General features: G+C 35.6%; 3 protein-coding genes and 1 non-coding gene across 7 annotated transcripts in view; 2 read left to right on the forward strand and 2 right to left on the reverse strand.

The window, feature by feature from the left end:
- prpf38b (pre-mRNA processing factor 38B) overlaps window positions 1-5,213 on the reverse strand; it is a 10,322-nt gene extending 5,109 nt beyond the window's left edge. Inside the window, exons 1-6 of one of the 2 annotated variants that reach the window (XM_058750926.1) lie at window positions 4,917-5,212; window positions 4,771-4,827; window positions 3,287-3,355; window positions 2,998-3,149; window positions 2,641-2,701; window positions 1,094-1,326 (exon numbers count right to left, since the gene is read on the reverse strand). In XM_058750926.1, the coding sequence (XP_058606909.1) occupies window positions 1,094-1,326; window positions 2,641-2,701; window positions 2,998-3,149; window positions 3,287-3,346 (506 nt within the window). In that variant the 5' untranslated portion in view covers window positions 3,347-3,355; window positions 4,771-4,827; window positions 4,917-5,212. Of the gene's footprint in view, window positions 1-1,093; window positions 1,327-2,640; window positions 2,702-2,997; window positions 3,150-3,286; window positions 3,356-4,770 lie in introns of both variants that reach the window. The other variant, XM_058750918.1, reaches the window with a different exon arrangement.
- A 584-nt stretch (window positions 5,214-5,797) lies between these two features.
- On the reverse strand, window positions 5,798-17,309 carry eeig2a (EEIG family member 2a). Of its 2 annotated transcripts, none has more exons than XM_058765311.1 (11): window positions 17,017-17,309; window positions 15,816-15,936; window positions 14,903-14,932; window positions 14,689-14,805; window positions 13,290-13,336; window positions 11,665-11,768; window positions 9,871-9,999; window positions 9,569-9,764; window positions 9,336-9,472; window positions 7,324-7,387; window positions 5,798-7,089 (listed from the first exon to the last, which is right to left on the reverse strand). In XM_058765311.1, exons 1-11 carry the CDS (start codon window positions 17,160-17,162, stop codon window positions 7,047-7,049), a joined length of 1,134 nt encoding a protein of 377 aa, XP_058621294.1. In that variant the 5' UTR covers window positions 17,163-17,309; the 3' UTR covers window positions 5,798-7,046. The 2 variants fall into 2 exon arrangements, with proteins under 2 accessions (XP_058621294.1, XP_058621304.1); XM_058765321.1 differs by having other exon boundaries at window positions 16,994-17,111.
- Window positions 17,310-18,744: 1,435 nt separating this feature from the next.
- On the forward strand, window positions 18,745-18,817 carry trnam-cau (transfer RNA methionine (anticodon CAU)). Its single transcript has one exon. It is a non-coding gene; the product is annotated as a tRNA-Met (tRNA).
- Window positions 18,818-20,183: 1,366 nt separating this feature from the next.
- The window catches only part of gpc5c (glypican 5c), a 145,888-nt gene continuing 145,159 nt past the window's right edge, over window positions 20,184-20,912 (forward strand). The window contains exon 1 of one of the 2 annotated variants that reach the window (XR_009268972.1): window positions 20,184-20,575. Coding sequence is in view for 1 of the 2 variants with exons in the window: in XM_058764623.1 (XP_058620606.1) it covers window positions 20,419-20,575 (157 nt within the window). In the remaining variant the exon portion in view is untranslated. The remainder of the gene's footprint in view (window positions 20,576-20,912) is intronic. The other variant, XM_058764623.1, reaches the window with a different exon arrangement.

A 20,912-nucleotide genomic window follows, 5' to 3' on the forward strand; every position in this document is an offset into this window, starting at 1 on the left:
ATGAAATAACTTTAATGATCAATATAGTAAATATTATTAATATTTTTATTCATTTACAAAGTATGGTTCAGTACTGTTGCTGCTTTTTTTTTTTTTTTTTAAATAGTAAAACACTAGCTCTTTCAGTATCCATTTTGAAAACTATCGGTTGAGTAATCGGTATCGGCCAGTGTGGTCCAACCTAGCTATCGGTATCGGTAAAATCCACTATCGGTCGATCTCTAGTATTACATACCGACTAATAAATTACAGAATGTTTAGCAAACACTGAGGAATCAAATAAAAATATTTTAAAAATTAAAGGAAAGCCTCCATAGCGTAACTTGAAGTAAACTAAGATAACAAGCTTTTCAAAACGAAAACAAAAAGAAAAGTAAAACTAAACTGGCTGTCGCTGACAGGACTTCAAGAATACCAACGTTCACCTTCTCTGGTTTAAGCAGCGGCCTTTTACTTTAGCTTGAAAACCAAATCCTCTGTTGCGCTCCATCCATTGCGCGCACCTTCACGCTCGTGCTGACGCGGCGAGTATAACCCAGGCTCTACACCCGAAGTGCTTGTGCTGAAAGCCCCTCTCTTCACGTAATCAGTGAAATCTGACTCCTGCTACAATGCTCTGCAGCACGCACTGTATGAAGCAGATGCTTTGGAGCTGCGCAGAGCATGCACTCGCACATGTGCGAGCGACCACGTCAAATTTTTACTTGCACATTCTCAAAAAATGGTCACAGTCTAGAGCCCTGCAATTCATGACCCTTTTAACAACCAACAACACAAGAAATTAGTTGTGCTTAAATCCAACAGTGTCCATTATATACAAACAATTACAAAGAATGGCAAGTGCCACACTGAAATAAACATGAAGTATAAAAACTGAAGTGTTATTTTCTTGTAAAACATACTCCACAAATCGGTTTTAACTACAGAGTACTTATGGCTGGTCTTAACTAGTTCATTCAAAATGTTTGGTGATCATTTAAATAAGATGAATTTAAAAAAGCTGAAGAAGTTGCCTTCTTACAATTCCACTACAGTTCAAACACTGATCTGCTTAACCAAATAATCTCATCCCGCCCACACACAACGAATGTACCTGGAACGGCGCCTATCTCCGTGCCTTCCTGAATCGGCTGCCTCCTCTTCATCCTGCTCATCTTTTTGCGGGGGTTTACGTGGTCGGCTCTTCATGTGCTGGTCGATTGCTTTCTGTACAGGAACAGGTATTCGTGGGAACAACGTTGAGAACCATTCCAGCTTGGTCAGGAAGGAGCGGAGCATCTCTCCGATCGTCATTACGCACCCTCCTCCAGCCTTCACGTCCAACTCCTGATCACAGACACAAAGAGGAGCAAAACAATTACCACTACAATCACAAACACAAACACACTCAGGAATGCACTAATCGCACAACCTCTGGTATACGTGTTAACGCTAATAATTAGACTGTACACTGTCCTGAATAAAATGCTTCATTTGTGATGACCAAATACTGAGTCTTCACCTCTGCTCTCACCTGACTTAATATTCAGTATTTACAGGTGCACCAAGTAATTTTGTTGTTTGTTTTTCACTGACCGTCATCTTGGACTTTATTGTAACAAATAATCAGCATGTATACAAAAGGAATACCATCATTTAAATATCTTGATCACTAGCTAAAAAAGGTGCTATTTCATAAGTTAGTGCACCTTTAACATAAGTGGAAATCTTAAGAGACTAGTTACATTTCCTGTATTTCTGCTTTACTTTATATAGAAAATACAGTTTATTACATTGATTTTCAACAGATCAAAACACTGCATGACTGAGCTTCAAAATAATTAGCTTCCACAATGTCTCTTACTATGCAATGACTCAAAATAGGTGCGATGCAGAAGAGGTCGTAGGTCAGCTGACATATATATGCTGTACCGGTGCGTGTGAAGGGGTGGAGTGGGTAGGTGAGCTTGTCTAACTGCACTCACGAACGCCAGCCAAGAGTGTGGAGCACACCCTATATCCAATCCACCCGCATCACAAGGGCCATCTGGGAGAGAGAACAGGGCAGTCAGCCAGAGACACACATAACCACCACCACGCCTGGCAGCAATTTCTGCTCAAAGCAAATTAGATCTCCTTTTCTGGACTATTTTTAAAATGGATAATATATTACCAACTCCTTTACAGGTGAGAGTGGGCGTGAAGGAGCACAAGAGATGAGCCAGCACCCAGTAATGGATATCTGATATTTACGGTCAAATATAAATGTCTCTATGAAAACACGGAGGCATGTTGCCATATACACACTTATCTGGGCTAAGAGAACATTGCATGCAATTTAACACATTTAACCACAGAGGAATGACCATGGAACTTCACATCTAGCTCAAAGTACCATTTGCTAAGAGTTTGTGCTGATCTCAGAACAGACATGGCATACCCAGTGAGAGTAAGAAACCAGTCATCTCAAGTCTTGGGTAAACTTGCCACCACACACACAGTTTTAACTGTGTATCTCAAGAGGAACATTAAGCCAAATGAGGTCAAAGGTTGAAGGACAGCAATGTGCATCACAATCAGCATTTGGCCTAAAGCTTACAGGTTACAATTGAGTACATTGGAAATAAGAGAGAGATGAAGGCATTACCCGTGGTGACATACCTCCTCGTCGTCAAGGAACTCATCATACCAGTCAACCAAGTCAGAAGGAGGTTGAGTATACCTACAATACATAGATTTGACATTATAAATGTGTATTCATCAAAACCAGAAAATACACATCATCCAAACAAACAATGCAGCTTGACCTAAATACTTATGAAATTGGCATCTCATATACAGCAGTTTGGATACATCTGCTCTACATATTCCTTTGCTAAATTCAACGCTAGAATTTGATTATTCAAAGTAGTTCATCCACATGAACCTCTATGGCAGTGTTAAAAAACAAAACATGAAGTGACTTCTGAAACAGATACAAAAAACTATTTAGGTAATGTTATGAGTTCTGAGTCATACCTGATGTACATGAAGCCCAGTGACCTGATATAGGGCGAATCTGTGTGAGTGATGAGACCCATCACTTGTTTGCGGGTCAGTTTCAGTGTAAATAGCTTATACAGCAAGCAAAATGCAGTGGACACAATCCCACCCGTCCCGACTCCTCGAACCTGCAAGACAAACATCATGAGTCCTACAGTTAGACTTATTTCCTGCTTAAGTGAACCTCTCCCTCGATTTAATCAAAATGACAAAGAGGACAGGAGGATGAAGTCGAGGAGGTCTCAAGGCACGTACTTCTACTTACCCCTCCGCACATTCCCGTCTGCCCCGCGGTCTTCCTACTGCCTTTTTCCCACGGCTCCATATGGTTGACCTGGGAAAGACAGATCAGACGATTAGAGGAAAAATACAACTCAATCCCAAGCGAACCTTCTTTCAAAGCTAGATTCTACAACTTACTGTTAATATGCTACTTAAAACTAATACTTTAAAACTATAATAGTGGGAAAAAGAGTTCACAATCTTTTGCATTTTATTTATTTTGCAACAGTACTGTCTAATAGAAAGATACTATATTTTCTGTAGTAACGATAAAAGGGCTGTTCATAAAAAATATGATAACTTCAATTTAGTTGTTGTAATTCTATGAGGATAGGGAAGTTCACACCACAACTATAACAAAGAGGAACGATATCGTTGGAATCACTTTCAGAACGATTATTTGTGACCCTGGACCACAAAACCAGTCATAAGTCACATGGGTATATTTGTAGAAACAGCCAACAACACACTGTATGGGTCAAAATTATTGATTTTTCTTTAATGCCAAAAATCATTAGGATATTAAGTAAAGATCATGTTCCATTTTTTGTACATTTTCTTACCGTGAATATATCGAAACAATTTCTGATTAGCAATATGCATTGCTAAGAACTTCATTTGAACTTTTGAGGTGATTTTCTCAATATTGTGATTTTTTGCAACCTCAGATTCCAGGTTTTCATATAGTTGTATCTTGGCCAAATTTTGTCCTATCCTAACAAACCATACTTCTATGGAAAACTTATTTATCAGCTTTCAGATGATGTATAAGTCTCAATTTAAATAAAAAGACCCTTAATGATGGGTTTTGTGGTCCAGGGTCACAATTCTTCAGCTAATGAACGACAAAAAGACACTGACCAATCAGAATTTACTAGAGCATTTACAATGTCCGACTACATACCTGTATAGCGCTCATACTAATAATAATAATTTAAAAAAACAGCCTGTCCGTTGGTGAGAACACAAATTAATGTAATAATTATCTTCATAGTTATTGCTCTTAATTGTAGAAATTGCGGTTGGTATGGTGATTTTCTGTCATTTACTCTTATCTTAGGGACTTAGTCACTATTCACTTTCATTGAATGATTTCCCATACAATTAAAGCTAATGGTGACTAAAACTGTCATTCTGTCTATTATTATTTATGTGTTCTACTAAAGTAGCTCAATCTTACGGGTTTGGTCCAACGAGTGCGTGAGTTAATGATGACAAGTTTAATTTTTGAAGTAACTACCCGTTCATACAGGTACATTTTGAACTAGTTAGCACAATTAGCCTCCGTGGACTAACACGGCCTAGTTCAGCTCTACATACTACATTTAAAACAAAAGATTATTATTTAAAAACTATTTAAGCCTAATAGGAAAAATAACAACCAATGAGCAATACTCAAAACAACAATGTAACACAAATAAGAAAACCGCGGGCTTCACGCTCATCGGCCCGGTTTCTTTTCGCCACCTTGAAGTATATCTCGTCCACCACCTCGTGGTACGTCTTGAGCTCGTACAGCTGGACCTTGAAGTAGGGCGAAGACAGGACGTTTGTCAGGATCATGGGGTTGAGGTTCATAGTCTTCTCGTTGCCCCATAACGGCAAGACGTTACCGTGTTTCCCGCCGGCCGGTTTGCTCACGGCCTGCTGCTGTTGTTGCTGCTGACTAACCGCCATGGCAGTTCCTTCACAACGCCATTAAACTACTAAACGAAAGAAAACGACCGTTGCCCCTAATGAATATAGCGGCAATGCGTTCGACGAGGTGCGCGAGTGGCGGACCGACGTCTCTTAATTCATTCGAATTTGATTTCGGATCGTTTGGTCGTATTCTCTGCGATTAGAAGACGCACGCGAAGCGTTCAGTGAACGTTACGCCGAGTTGTGGGGACAAGATGGCGCACGGAAGAGGGGCGGCGGAAAGGGACTCAAGGCAGTGGTTGCCAAGTTGTCACAGTAAAATGGTTATTTTCTGCCTAGAAAGAAGAAATTAGGAAAATGCTTTAGAAAGTGCGAGTACAAATCATCTGTAATGTTGTTTTTAAAATCATTAATAAAATATCTATGTATTTCTGTGTGAAATAAAAACAATGGGGTTCGTCTACAGGTGAAAAAAAGTTAATCGCTGACTGCATTGCTTAGGTATTTGTTTTACGCAGGACTTGGCAACACGATCCTCCAGCGTGGTTTGCAATGGCTTGTACCTGACTGCAGATGTCTTGCAGAGTCCATATTGTTGAAGGCGCTTATGTTTTTCCCATGTGCTCTTGGTGTTGTGTGACAGTAATGCTCCAAATTTATTTTAAGGCCAAGGTTGCATGTTTTTAAGATGCGTTTATTACGATTATGGGACATGTATTCTAACTTAATATAATAAATAATGTAGATGTAAACTGTGCATCACCAGCTCAATTATAACATTTATTTCAGATGTGCAAAGACAACTACCCAGCATAGCAAGTTAGCAACAAATTAAAAATACAGAATCAAATACTTTAATTATATAACAGTTTTATTTTTTTTAAACAAAATGTATTCTTAAAATGCAATGTATTACAGTGAAGCACATATATTGCATGTTGAATTTTGTCCGAAAGTATTTACGTATATACTTCATGACCTTTATGATTTGAAACATCAGATATCATAAATCTTCAGTTTTTCAATAGTTTGACAGTTGTCGCTATCAGAAAGCCTGAACACATAAATTAAATTCACGTTTTTTTCCTTATATACATTCTTAAAAATATTACAATTTTGTAATCTACAATATGAAATTTGATAAACAGCCCTTTTTATTAGCCTTTAAAATCGGCATGTTCTTTCAAACACATTTTTTTCAGTAATAAACTATTAAATATCCCACATTTACAAACCCCTTAAACACACACACACACACACACACATTAAAAAGATCCTGAATCCTGGCTCAGGTCTTCTACATCTCTCCTTAGCTGAAAAGGAATGCCTGTAAAATGAATTTGGTTTTTGCCATTTTATCAAATAGTCCACTATTTGCAGCATCCATCCCTGTGGAACTTGTGGTTGAATCTTGTTTATGATGACAGCACTAAACTGTGATATTAGAAGCTGACTAGTTTGTGGGTCACTTTGACAGGGTGTTGTACCAACAGCCACCTACAGCACAGACCATCTTAGCTGTCATCTGTTTACTATATATTTATACAGTTTTCTTTTAAATCAACATTTTTGTAATATTTTAACATGACCTTTGTGGATGATCTCACAAAAAGACAGAAATATGATTTCAGGTTTTCCACATGAAACAAGTAGTATGTTAAATTATACTTGAGTTTTTTTTTTCTTTCTTCAAATTAGCAGCATCCAACCAAGGAAATATCAGACAATAGTGCATCAGTCCACGTCAGTGGATTTATAAAAGGTGATCTTTATATTTAAAATAGTCCTGAATCTGTAACACGCCTTTTCAGTTCCACCAGTGGTTCCAAGCGGGGTTTTTTTTTAAATGTCTGTGAGAACTATAACCATCTATTTTTGGTAAAAGAATACCAATCCAAGTATTTCCTGTTACTTTGAGCTAAAGCAAAGATTCTGTCTGTCTTCAGAGCTTGACCACTAGGGGGAGCAGTGATTCCACAAATTCCTAGAGCCCATGAACGTGTCAGGAGCCCAGTATAGAACTGCTACTTGTGATCGAAGACAACTGCTGTCCTCTCGTTTGACACAGGATATTACATCACCTTCCCCCATGGACGTTCAGTCTAGCGTTTTATAACCACCTGTTCAAAAGCTCCTGCACCAACCCTGAATGATGGAAAGAGAGAGACAGAAGGCATTATATTACATTACATTACATTACATTACCACGGTCTGCAATTTTATGATATTGTGAGAGCTCATGTAACATAATACCTCTCTGTAATCTGCTTCTTATAATGCAAAGCACAATGACCATGTATCACACAAGGACGGCATAAGCGGACAAGGCCAGTTGCTGTGGTGACCTTGCAGCAGGGAAAGTTACATAATGTATCTCACCTGGTATGCTGAGAGCCCAGTGCAGTGCTGCCTCCTGGCCCAACAAATAGTCGCAGACCCTCCTCTGCAACACACACACACACACACACACACACACAAATACATATTTAGACATTATTCAGTCAGTGCAAAGGCTTAAGGGAAAAAAAAAATTATATACACTGTATATATTAGTGCTGTCAATTGATTAATCATGATTAATCGTATCCAAAATAAAAGTTTTTGTTTATGTGATATATGTGTGCGAACTGTGTATATTTATTATGTATATATAAATACACACACTTACCATATATATTTTGAAAATATTTACATGTATTTACATTTTATGTAATTTTTATTATATATAAATGTTTAATATTCATATATAATATATTTTTCTTAAATATATACATGCATGTGTGTGTATTTATATATATAATAAATATACATAATACACATATTATGTAAACATAAACTTTTATTTTGGATGCGATTAATCACAATTAATCGTTTGACAGCACTAGTTTATATATATATATATATATATATATATATATATATAAACCCTCATATCAGCTGGTGGATGATAAAAAGGGCAAAAACCTCCCTAGTGATACCATAATAATATACATATATAAGAAGTTCCTTATGCTCATCAAGGCTGCATTTATTTGATCAAAAATACATAAAATTCAATATTGTGATATTACTATTATTTTAACATACTTTAAATATATATATAATATATAGGTCTAATTTTTTAATATTAAAAAGTAAAAGCGTTAGCTAACATGACTTAACAAGATGTTGGAAAATATGTGGCAACTAAGTTTAAAGTTGCTGTCTCTGAGGTCTATCCACGAGTCAGAGAGAGAGAGAAGAGGGGAAATTTAACCATCTGTTTGTTTGAGACGGTAGTAACCATAGTAAACATTCATCTTACAAAGCCACAATGTGGTGCATATTAAGTGCAACTGTGCATCTGTGGTAAAACACAGCTCAGAATTTCCTTATCCAAAGTTTGTGTCTTGTGAATGCATTGAGCGCCTACTAAGGGACAGTGGAATACAGTGTGCTGTGATGTGAAGGTCTGTGTGAACTGGTCATATACGACATGTTTCCATGTGTGCGCATCTGTTGGCTGTTGACCACAGCCTGGTGTTATGGAGATGGAGATGATGTTTAAATTTAAACTTGTTTTCAGGCAGGTTGCTATACAAAATATACTTGTAGAAGCAGATGTCATAATATGTGTGCATGTGTGCCTTTCCTTGCCAAGTCACAATGTAGCCCTGATAGATTTTTAAAGGAAACAATAGCATTTTATTTTTCCCCCTGAAGTCCACTTATAATGTTAGTAATTTTTTTTGTACCACAAGCAATTGTAATTTAGTTTTGCATGATCATTTTTCATCCCCTCTTTGACCCTTAGAAATAAACAGGCTGTTTTGCTACTGTATACAGTAAAATGTTTTGTCAGTTTGGACACATTAAATTAATCAAAAGTGACACTAAAGACATTTATAATACTAAAAAAATTACATACTAAATAATCCTAAAAAAAATATCCAAAAATATTACTGTTTTCAACATTGATAATAATAAGAAATGTTTCTTGAGCAGCAAATCAGCATATCGGAATGATTTCTGAAAGATCATGTGACATGAAGACTGGAGTAATGATGCTGAAAATTCAGCTTTGCCAGCACAAGAATAAACTACATTACAATACATTACATAAAAATGTGTTCAGATAGAAACAGTTATTTTAAATGGTAAAAATACTTCACTATTTTTACTGTATTTTTGATATAATAAATGCAGCCATGGTGAGTATAAGAGACTTCTTTCAAAAATATAAAAAAAATCTTGCCAACCCCAAACAATAATGTATGTCTTCATAATACATTCAACTGTGCTATTTCTAGCGAGCAAGTAAAATCCATTTTTACATGATATGGCTTTTTAACAGGATTTTTGAACATATGGACTGTAAATGCTGAATGCATCAAGGAGCTTTCTAAAAGTACCTTCATTACTGGAGTCCAGTATGCTGCGGCTGAAGTCTTGGCCCTGTAGGATTGTCTCGATTATATCATCAGCATCCACTCTGGTAGCATCCACTCTCTTTAGCTGAGACTCAACCGAGTCCTGTTTTACAGGGTGCCTGAAATACAAACGTATACAAGAAATACAAGACTTCGCTAAAAGACTTTTCTACAAACACATTTTGCAGGAAGCGCTAACGCACACACACATTTACCTGTTGGCTGTGATCCCACTGTGGGACGGAGTGGTCAAGTGCTGGGGAAAAGGTGTGCAGGCCTGTGTGTGGGACTCTCTGTCCTCACTGGGCTCTGGTAGGCTGCCGATCCCAGTGGAGGCACTGCCCACAGATAAGTTCCTCCTATGAGAGAGCTCCGTCAGGCTGGAAGAGCGTGAATGGCCTGTACTGTAGCCTACAAGAATGTCCAGGCTGATCAATATTATGAAATTATATAATGCAAAAAGTCATAGAATAAAAAGATAACAGAAAAGCAAAACATTTGGTGTGATTAAACAGACCGGACAACTTGGACTGCTGGCTGGCGTAACTGGCTGTTCTTGAGTGACCACACTTTCCCAGTTCATCTGGAACAGAACCATGACTGAAGCCACTTTTTCCCAGGCTTTCCATCATTGTGATTTTTGGAACTGTTGAAATGCAAAGTAGACTTTACTAGATCTTTAAGAAAATTAAATACACTACTGTAGTCAAAAAGTTTGGAATAATTATTCAATTTTCTTTTTAAATAAATAAATTTAAAAAAAAAGTATTATTTAAATAAATAAATAAATACATTTTAAAATATTCAAATTGTAATAATATTTCACAATATTACTGTTTTCACTGTATTTTTGATCAAATAGCAGCTTTCGTGAGCATAAGAGACTTCTTTCAAAATCATACTATTCCAAACTTGGCCATAGTGGTGTGTGATATTACGATTTTTGAACGTGGACGATAAAAATGTCTCCACGATCTGCTTTTGGAGAAATATCATAGTATCGTGCTACAGCGCACATTCTGTCAATTACAGTTCTTATTCCTCCGTCTCTATATGCTGTACAACGCCACATCCATTCAGTTTTAACTCAGCGGTAGAGTTACTCTCATGGGACACTGCACTTATTCGCAATCACAAAAGTACATTATTTGCGTGTGTTGCCGGTTAAACTTTTCATTCATGCGTTGGTCTGACATGCGCTTTTTCTGAGCCCGTACACCAAAAGCGTGCACACTTAAAAGCCTGTCTAACAGCGCCTGAATACTCAACTAAGATATCTTTTGAGCTAATACTGTCAAAACACACAAGGTTTACATATAGACTCAGTTGGTTATGTCTAAAATGAAAGTAAACAGATGAGAGAGAAACGAATGCGTGTCTGTATATTAGATACGTGCAGGTCTTAAAGGGACAGAACTAAACATGCAGCCAACTGTCATTAAAGGGATAGTTCACCCTAAAATTTAATTTCTGTCTCACTCACATGTTGTCCCAAAACTGTATTAATTTCTTTCATGTGCTGAACACAAAAGAAGATATTTTGAAGAACGTGGGTATCCAAACAGTTGCTGGTCAACATTGAATTTGATAGTAGGAAAAAGAAAAATACGATGGAAGTCAATGTGGACCAGCAACTGTTTGGTTTTCCACATTCTTCAAAATAGTATGTATGTTCAGCAGAAGAAAGAAACTCATTCAGGTTTAAAACAAATTTTGAGTGAGTAAGCGATGGAATAAATATAATACACTATGACAGAATCGACAGACAGATGACAATTTTTATTCTTTAATGTTAAAACAACAACAAAAAGAAAAAAAATTACTCGCTACTCTTGACTGAAAAAAAAAAAAGTTACATTAATAGGAATCAATCTATATAGTGTTTTATTTTTAGATTTGTTCATTCAATTTCTTGAATGCTCCTGCTAAATATGCCTATTGTACCTGAAAATTAAACACTGTTTGTTTTATTTGTATATTATGTGTATTTTTAATGTGTATCTTTGTTTTTATTTTTTAATAGCAAAGACAAAATAATGATAAAGATTTTCATCTTCGCCCACTTTGGCCTAAATATCCACCATTCTTTTTTATATTTCGTTACCTTGAAAGGATTTGTCTTTATAATAGGGTAATTAGTTTGGCTGTACTGCTCATACAAAATAGTAAAACCAACATGACAAAGAATCGTGAAATTGTGATATAAAAAACAAAAAACAAACAAAGAAATTGTGATATGATATTTTTTCCATATCGCCCACCCCTACTTGGTATATAGGCAGTGATTTTTATGTGAGGATTGTGGAGGTACCTGTACAGATATGAGTTGTACTTGGTGTCTCTCCTCTTCTGTCCTCATGTAGACTTGTCTCTATTTCTCCTGGAAAACCAATGATCATTGCAGTGGATGGAGGCCTGGAAGAGTCAAAAATATCTCCATTAAAACATATAAACATACAAAAACATAACAAATCATCAAAGTAAGACATTGTTGCATATACAAAAATCACATAATATACTATTCTTAACTTAAACAGTAACTTAAATATTTTTTACTAAATTATATTTAAAGAAATTTATTTAGATATTTCAACTAATTCAGGCTCCTAATTCTTTACTTGAGAGCCTTAATATTTAGAGGAAAAAAACATGAAACATTTCTAATTCAGTGTTTAACAGAAGAAAGTCAGTCATACAGGTCTGAAAAAATAAGGTTGCGTAAATGATGACAGAACTGTATTTTTTGAGTGAATCATTCTTTTAATAACCCGAACTCAGCCAGGTCATGTAAACTAAATAAAACATTTCTAAAGAAGGAAAAATCTATAAAACACAGATTTCAGGGGATATTAAACCATAAAGTATGCACCAGCCAGAGCTAAAAGCACTTGAGGCGCAGTATGAGCACTCCCACACACACACACACACACACACACACACAAACACCTCGATAACACTTCTGCAGGCCTCACAAACACACACACTCACTGGGAAACACCACTAAACACTTTGATTTATGAGTGCGCGTAATTATTTTTGACAACCATCCACAGTGAAGCAATGATACGACTCTCACTAGAGCACGATTCACATGTCTGTGACGACAGAAGTGAGATACACACGCCTCTTCATGGAGGTTTATTTGTCACTCATTTCAGTTGCTAATCCACTTTCAGAACACTGTACGTGTTGTTTTAATGGGAGATTGTGTGCCAGCTCGCTTACATAACAGGAAGCACACCTTTCAGTGTTTCTGGGTGCTGTGTGAGATGATTAATATTACCCCCTCTAAATGTCAGGATAAATGTCAACTATTTCAACGTGCATGCAAACAAGCACTAGTGTATCTGAAAACAATCAGACCTACATAAAGAGAGATGGCAGTGAAAAAAGAAAACACATTCATTTTTCTTCACTAAAACCCTGTAAATAAATGTTTTAATGTTAATTATAAACATACCACCTCAACTAATAATCAGAGGTTTCAAGCTGAAGACACCTCTGTGTTAAAAAAAACACTGAAAGTGTCTGACTGTCACCTCTGTCTAACTAAACATCACCAGGAAGTGGTTGAACCAGACTTCCTGTGTTCATGCAGTCCTAGACATCGATGTCAGAAAAACACTGGCACAAGCACTCTGGCATAGCCACACAGACACGCAAACAAATACAAAGGCATCATGCCAGCTGTGTCTGCTATCGTCGCAGTTTCAAGGTCATTCTGAGCTGCTCGGTTACTCAGCATTGAGCCAGCTCGACCAGCATGGTCTTTCTGTATCACTTGTTGAACTTAAATAAACCAGGTTGTGCCATGCTGGAGACCAGCATCCAAAACATAGGCTGGTCTTTTCAGAAGGATGCAGATTTTGATTCGCATATGAAATTAAAACTTTTATAATTATTTATAAATATATTAAAAATTAAGGGACAACTTACGTTTTAAAGCAAGGATCACCCGACATTAGCTGCATACTGATTATCACCTAGAGAAAGAGGTAGGGGTGGTGAGTATACGCATACACATACAGTAAGAGATAAAGTAGTGGCAAATTGTATTTTCATGAAGGATATAATCATGACTTTAAAAATTTGATTGACTGAGCCACTGTAAGATTTGAAGCTACTGTAATAATAGCCCATTTATGCACAATGTACACATAAATGAATCAATTCACATAAATATATCGTACAAGATTGACACCACAATTTTAAGACAGATACACATTCTTATTTTGTCTAAAGGTATTTAAGTGTTTCATAATACAGAACTAATTTTTAATTTAATTTAATTTAATTTAATATGATTTAAAAATGAAACAAATGTTTGATTAATATCTAATATTTTGAAAATATCATACTGAATATATTAATATTGTGAAATAATGATGATGATTAGTATTATTAATATTACATGTGAGTACCATTGTTGAGTGTTTTTGGTACCATTTATCAGAAAACCCAATATTAAAGAATCAAAACAGTTTACTTATACTATTATGTTTAATAGTCTCAAAAAGAAGAACCAATTTTTAATTATCGTCACTTCTGCTTTTCAACTCAATTACAACTTAAAATATAGTTTTAAAAATAAAATTACAGCATAATATGCATTTTATTAGTAATAATAATAATAATAATGTCATTAATAATGCTTTTTTCATAATATTTATTTATTATTATTACTATTATTATTAATAATTACTTGTGAGAACCATTGTTGGGTGTTATTTTTAAGGGCCCAATTATCAGCAAACCCAATATTAAAGAATCAAATAGAAAAGTGTGAATATTGAGAAAATAAAAAACATCCCGTATATAGTGTAAAATAACTGTAATGCATCACATGACTTGTTTCTATAATAAACTTACAAATATGGCAACACATGTGTGTTCAAATGTTAATGGACGGCAGTGGTGCAAGTTAAAATGGTCTGGTCATGTGTGTGGCTCTCTACAGCTATAAATGTGCAGGCCTGTGGAGTTTTGGGTGCTCTGCGAACAGCTCTGGGCGGAGGTGGAAGGATACAGGCCTGTGGAATTCTGGGGGCGCTGTGAACAGCTCTAGGCGTAGGTGGGGGTTGTGGATTGGAAAACACAGCGCAACACAGGCTGAAGCATGCCACACATAACCCACGTGAAGTGGAACATGAAGTAACACAACACCGCACACAGATCTGAGGGGACACGCCCCTCACCCGTCCCCTAGCAACCTCATGTTTATGATAAAAATAAACTAGAAAAAAAAAATACATAGAATATACAGTCTCAAGACAAACGGGACAACTGTGCATCTTCACTATAAATTTTTCTGCTATGTATGCATGTGTCTGTGTACCTTCAGTATAGAGTTGTCCTGACGTGTGTTTTTGGTGTTGTATCCCTCCAATAGGCAGTGCCGTATGGTGCTTCCTGAACCGGCAAACTCAGCCAAGTTTAAATCAGCAAAGCCAAGCTGTGTGACACACACACACACACACACACACACACCGTATCAGTGCCAGTGATCTGATTTAAAAAGTCTTCATAATCCACAGATAAACTGAGCTTACCTTTGCAAACGTCTTCCCACCCTTGAGCTCCTTCATAAAAGAAAAAACAAAAATCAAAATCCTCACCCAATCCAACAACTGCTTAGAGCCCAATTTAACAATAAGGACGTTCAGTGCATTACAGGTAATGCGAGTTACGTAATCAGATTACTTTTTAGTAGTAAAGTAACGCATTACTTTTTAATTTAGAAGGAAATATCTGAGTTACTTTTTCAAATAAATAACGCCAGTTACTTTGTTTCCCATGTCTTGACTGACATCACTTGTACTGCCATGTTGAGAGAAATCGGGAGTAAGTGTGATGTTGTGAGTGCTGTGTGAACATGATTCTTACTGTAGTTCTAGACTAAATATGAACATGTATTTACTCATCTCACCTGCATATAAACATATTCAGTATTCCTCAAAATGAATAAAAACAGTCAAATGCAAACTCAGAATGTTATACAAACGTGCAATAGCTAAAAAAATGTTAAATAAGACAAATATAATTCATGTATTTAATTCCATTTTATTAACCAATGTCTTTGCTACTGACCTTCGATGATCCAATTCAAGCATACTAAGCAAAAATGACACATTTGTGTTTCATTTCTGTTATTGCTAAATAGTGAACTTTCTTCTGCGTCATATTCTTCATGCAATTTGTTTGAGTTGTGCTCTCTACTGTACAGACTTATTTCACTTTTGTTGTGAAAGGGCTTTTACCTTTGTAAAATAACTACTTTTTTATATTAAAAACAAGCAAGCAACTCTTAAAAAAGTAACTCAAAAGAAACAAAACGCATTACTTTCCATAAAACGTAACTAAGTAACATAATAGTTACTTTTTTAGGGGGTAACGCAATATTGTAATATTGTATTGTAATATTTAAAAGTAACTTTCCCCAACACTGAGGATGTGAAATCATACCTTTCTTACAGATACCCGGAAAACACATGGATCCAACATCCCTGTCCCTGCATTAGCACTCATCTTACATAAGAAGGAGAATCTTTTCTTCCATTTAACACAATTCACCAGAACTGGCTCTCTGCAGAAAAACAAGAAACACAAGAAAGATAGATTTGTAGATTCGTGTAGACAGACAAGGCATACAGATAAAATGATAGAATGACTGAAACAGACCGAAATATTAAATGACAGATAGATGAAATCTGAATACAGTGTTTACTGTCTTTGCACCAATACACAAGAAAATCTCTATAAGCTCCATCATTACCGCTGTGTTATTAGGGAAAGTGATTTAGACAAAGCATTTGTCAAGGGAGATTTGAATGAAAAGGCACATTGCAGTAATGTCTACAGGGAGAGCATTACATTGTTACAATGTCTGTTACATCATATTTATTCTGGTTGTGAAATACTGTGCATTCTGTAAAGGAATATTTCTGAATAATGCTTCCTGCAGCAGTTTTTCACTGACTTTGTACATGTTGTTCCTGAAAACAAAGTCAAGCTAATGCCAAGTAAACCTTCGGCTGTGGTGTTTATGAGGAGGAACGTCTGGAATTCCGACAGATATGGAATGTAACCGTTTTGAAAGATGCACACTACTGTTGCCACAACAAGTCCAGCCTCGGCGGTTGGAGGAAGGAAAGCATTTGCTAATCAGACACGGCCCACTTTTGCCGACCTGTTGAGCAGAACACCCCCTCTCATTCACCCCCAGCTAAAATACACGTTCCTCTAAAATCATCTGCAATGTTTCCTAAAATGTCTCGATATCAGTTCAGTTTTAAGCGCGTCTAGGTTATGTGAGCCAAAAGAAAAAAAGACTACACGTGAACGTAAAACAAGCACTGCTTGCCATCTGTCATTAAAAGCCTTTGATCATCTCCAACTCATTCAACATTAATCAGGCAACCTAATCAAAATTAATTAATTATTTCAAGATTAAAAAGGCTTGATGTTCACTCATGCAATATATTCAAGGAACAGAAATACATTTATTATTTAATATTAATATTAAATAACGTCTGGACATTCATTTTAACTCTCTCTCTCTCTCTCTCTCTCTATATATATATATATACACACACACATACACACTTATCACTTGAATAAAATGATAAAATAAAATAATGTACAGGATAAATTGAGTTGGTCTCACTTCGAAGACTCATCTGAAAAGCCTCCGTCCGTCAGTCGAACCTTGCAGAACAGAACTCCATTCACGTAAGGGACACATGACAGCTCCTCCAGCTCCACATCTACTTTAAACTTGAACCTCTTCTTTTTCATCATGATGAAAGCCATTGATCGAATATGTGAAGGACGACAGATTTGCTGTTATACTCCACGAATGGGATTTCAGCAGAAGAACCCAAACGCTTTGACTCGGCTCAGCGGTGTTTGAGTCGGTGTGTGTGTGTGCGGGACGGTAGTTTTTTAAATGCTGCTGTGTGAACTGCGTTGAACTGACAACGGAAGACACTTTAAAATAAAAGTCCATCCAAGAGATTTCATGCTTACAATAATACAGAATGATTTTGAATATATAACGTTATTTATTTGCGTGAATTAATTACATGTATTTTTATAGCAATGGAATCTAAAGTAATTTAGTTTTCATTTATTTTTAATTTATCTTATGTTAATTGGTCTATTTTGTTGTAGCTTTCATGGCTAAAATAATATGATATAGGAGTATATGGAGCTCGAGGAGGAAAAACAACTTAATTTTATTCAGAGGCACTATTCTATTACAATAATAAAATAAATAAATAAATGCAATATAATTTCATAGAATAATAAAATTATTTTAGAATATACAATTAATAATATTTATAAATATAAATATAAATATAAATATAAATATAAATATATGTAAGCCCAAAGAGGGCTTTTGTGGCCATCTTAAAGACCAAAAAAAAAAAAAAAGAAATATGGAGAAATAAAGTGGTCTTGGAGAACCCCTACTGGCCCATTCTGCTGTCTAAAGCATATTTTTCTTTTGGCCTCCATAAATCCTGTATCGTTCAAATTTTTAGGTAAAGGACAAGGGAAAAGTAAAAATATTAAGGTAAAGGTAGACAGATAAAGGAACAATTTTTTAATATGAATCGAGGGTAGGTATATTTTATGACTTTGATCTTTGAATAATATAGTTGATCACTTGACGTAATAGCAGTAAGAAAAAGTTGAAAATTGGACCTTTATTTGAGTTTATTAGACCATTCATAATCATCATCATCATTTCTTTATTATATAAATCATATTAAAAAAAAGGACAACACAACATATAAATAACATTTAAGAAAAACAGAAAATAAAAATACAGTTTAAAACATTATATACAATGCTGCTTGGAGTATAAGGAAAAGAGTATGTAAAGGAGTTTGCATAAATATCACTGTAAGCAAGCAAACGAAGTATACTGTATTATACAGGATTTATTGTTGCGCATTGATTCAGTTTAATTTAAAACATTATCGATTGCTAAATCAGCTTTCTGTTTGAGTGAGCAAACTAACAGTCCACCAGAGGGAGACAAATCATCACGAAAGCACTACTAACCGCTGAACACAGATCACAGCGTCGTAATCTGACATCAAAGCTATTTTTAAACAAAAAATAAGAAATTATATCAGTAAATGGGCGATTTTAATTTTAAATAACGAGTTGATTTTACAGAAATATTAGCAGCATTCAGTACAGTGTAGTTCAACATTAAACTAATAGTAAAACGATAGCGTTAGAGAACACGTAAAAACGAAAATGACCTTTTAGCTGCTTTTAAAAACTTTCATAACCAATCACAATCGTCAAAACATAATTAGACATGTTTATCAGCCAATCAGAAGCGTTGTTACAAGCGTTTACCTTATCTTCCGCATCAGCCTCGTTAGCGCAGTAGGTAGCGCGTCAGTCTCATAATCTGAAGGTCGTGAGTTCGATCCTCACACGGGGCAGGTTGTGTTTTATCATGGACGCAGAATTACCGAATTACTACGGAACATACTGTGAATATTTCATTGATGCAATTTGAATAGTTAAGGCAGATCTGCTACTGAACTATGCTTTGCAAATTGCAGTGGTAATAATGTACAGTAATATAATATAGAATCATGCCAATAAAGTAAGCTATGAAACAAACAAACAAAAAACTATATATATATATGTATATGTATATGTATATGTATATATGTATATCCTCCTGAAACCCAGCTACGTAGTTTTTTGCTTCTGTAGAGGACATTTTATTTTAGTGAATTTTAGTGTCATAGTTATAAGCCTGTACAGAGCACATTCAGGGCTTTGTAGAGATAAAATTAATGTTTGGAAGTTTCACCATGACCACACCCTCTCCTAGGTCTTTAAAGGTGGCTAAATTTAATTTAGTGAAAAATTTTACATCCTTATGGAAATATGATTATATTTTGTAATTGTCATTTAAATCTGAATAATTTTCAAATTGTTTGTCATAAAGCAACATCTCAGGGAAATGTTATGGGTTTTCAAATTCAAATATGACTTCCTGTTATGAAACAGGACATCATTTCATACATGTCCACTGTAGAGGACACCAGGACTAAAAACATGTTTATTATGCATTTTGGGAGACATAACAATTGAATAGGAAAATAAATTATATATCAATTTTCTTATGAAATATTAGATATTATTATGAAAATCTGGCCAATTATTACTCCCATTATGACAATTCTTTTTTCAACATGCTGTCCCAACAGCAACACATTAATATGCAAATTAGATGATACACTGTGTTTAATGGGAAAACCAGTTTATGGACACTTTTACACACATATTGCATAAAACAAAATGGTATATCAAATCATTTTGTTATATATTTTATAATATAGTTGAGAATCATCCTTAAACAAAGTTTAGTATAAAAAAATCCTGAAACATAAAAAACTGGTGATTTAAAAAAAAAAATCCCATTGTTTTTGCCTTTTTGATGTCTATTCATGCCTTTTTACAGAGGACATAGAATAAAATATAATTTTTCAAAAATGTGATTTTTCCATTTTTTTCTTATGCTCTAAACAATGTAATGACATGAAAAAATACTAAATTCACAAAGCGGGGTTTTTTGGGGGCGATCTCAGGAGGATAAAGTTTTATTTGTAGATTATTATATTATTTTGCAAGTAAAATATATGTAAGCTAGTTCCCATTTATTCATTTAATCTCACCTATGTATGGTTGTCTGTCAATTAAGTTCTTTATATGCTTTGCAAATAATGTAAATGCTTACAGTAGTGTCAGTAAAGCTTTGACTCTGACAGAGAGTGAGTGAGAGAGAGAGAGAGAGAGAGAGATTTCTGAATGATTCCACATGCTGAATGGATTCAGTGACACTCAGTGAACGGGACGCAGCGGCGCTTTTCCCTTCTCGGTTTGGGAAGGAAGGACTCGCTACAGCCGGTGCAGTAATGTGAAAGTCCAACACAGGCGACTTTCTACTCTTTTCTTTTTACACATTTTGCAGCCAGTCTCTGATCATTAAGCAATTCCACCGCACTGATTTCTCCACTGAAATGCCGTCATGCCACGCGTGAATGTCAGCTGGATTATTACGGTGCTCGCGGTGGAGCTCGCGACACTGTCCGCCGCGCACGCTCACAGCTGTCACGAGGTGAAAACAGCGTTTCAGGTGCGTCAGATCGGCCAGCTGAAATGGGTGCCGGAAACACCTGCTACAGGTGAGTGTGAACGCCATGTGCAACCGTTTGTCAACTTGGTGAAGAGCGGTTTTTGTAAATGCTGTTGTTGTTTGGCTGACCAAAACTGAAATGTGTCTCCTTAAGTTTAATATTGTTGTCCCTACTTTGATATTTACCATGGTAAACGGAGATGCCTCCAGATAACTATGGTTTATAGTAAAAAACATAGGTCCTTTTTTTTTTTTTTTTTTTTTGGCTCTTTTTGTTTGTTTACTTACTTGTTCCATAGAGTTTTTGAAGCAACATTAGGCTATCTGTAGTTAATTAGGTGTTTTTGCAGAAACAACTGTATGGTTACTATGGAAAACCTTTTTAT

Source organism: Onychostoma macrolepis, chromosome 02 (genome assembly GCF_012432095.1).
Source record: "Onychostoma macrolepis isolate SWU-2019 chromosome 02, ASM1243209v1, whole genome shotgun sequence".
NCBI lineage: Eukaryota > Metazoa > Chordata > Actinopteri > Cypriniformes > Cyprinidae > Onychostoma > Onychostoma macrolepis.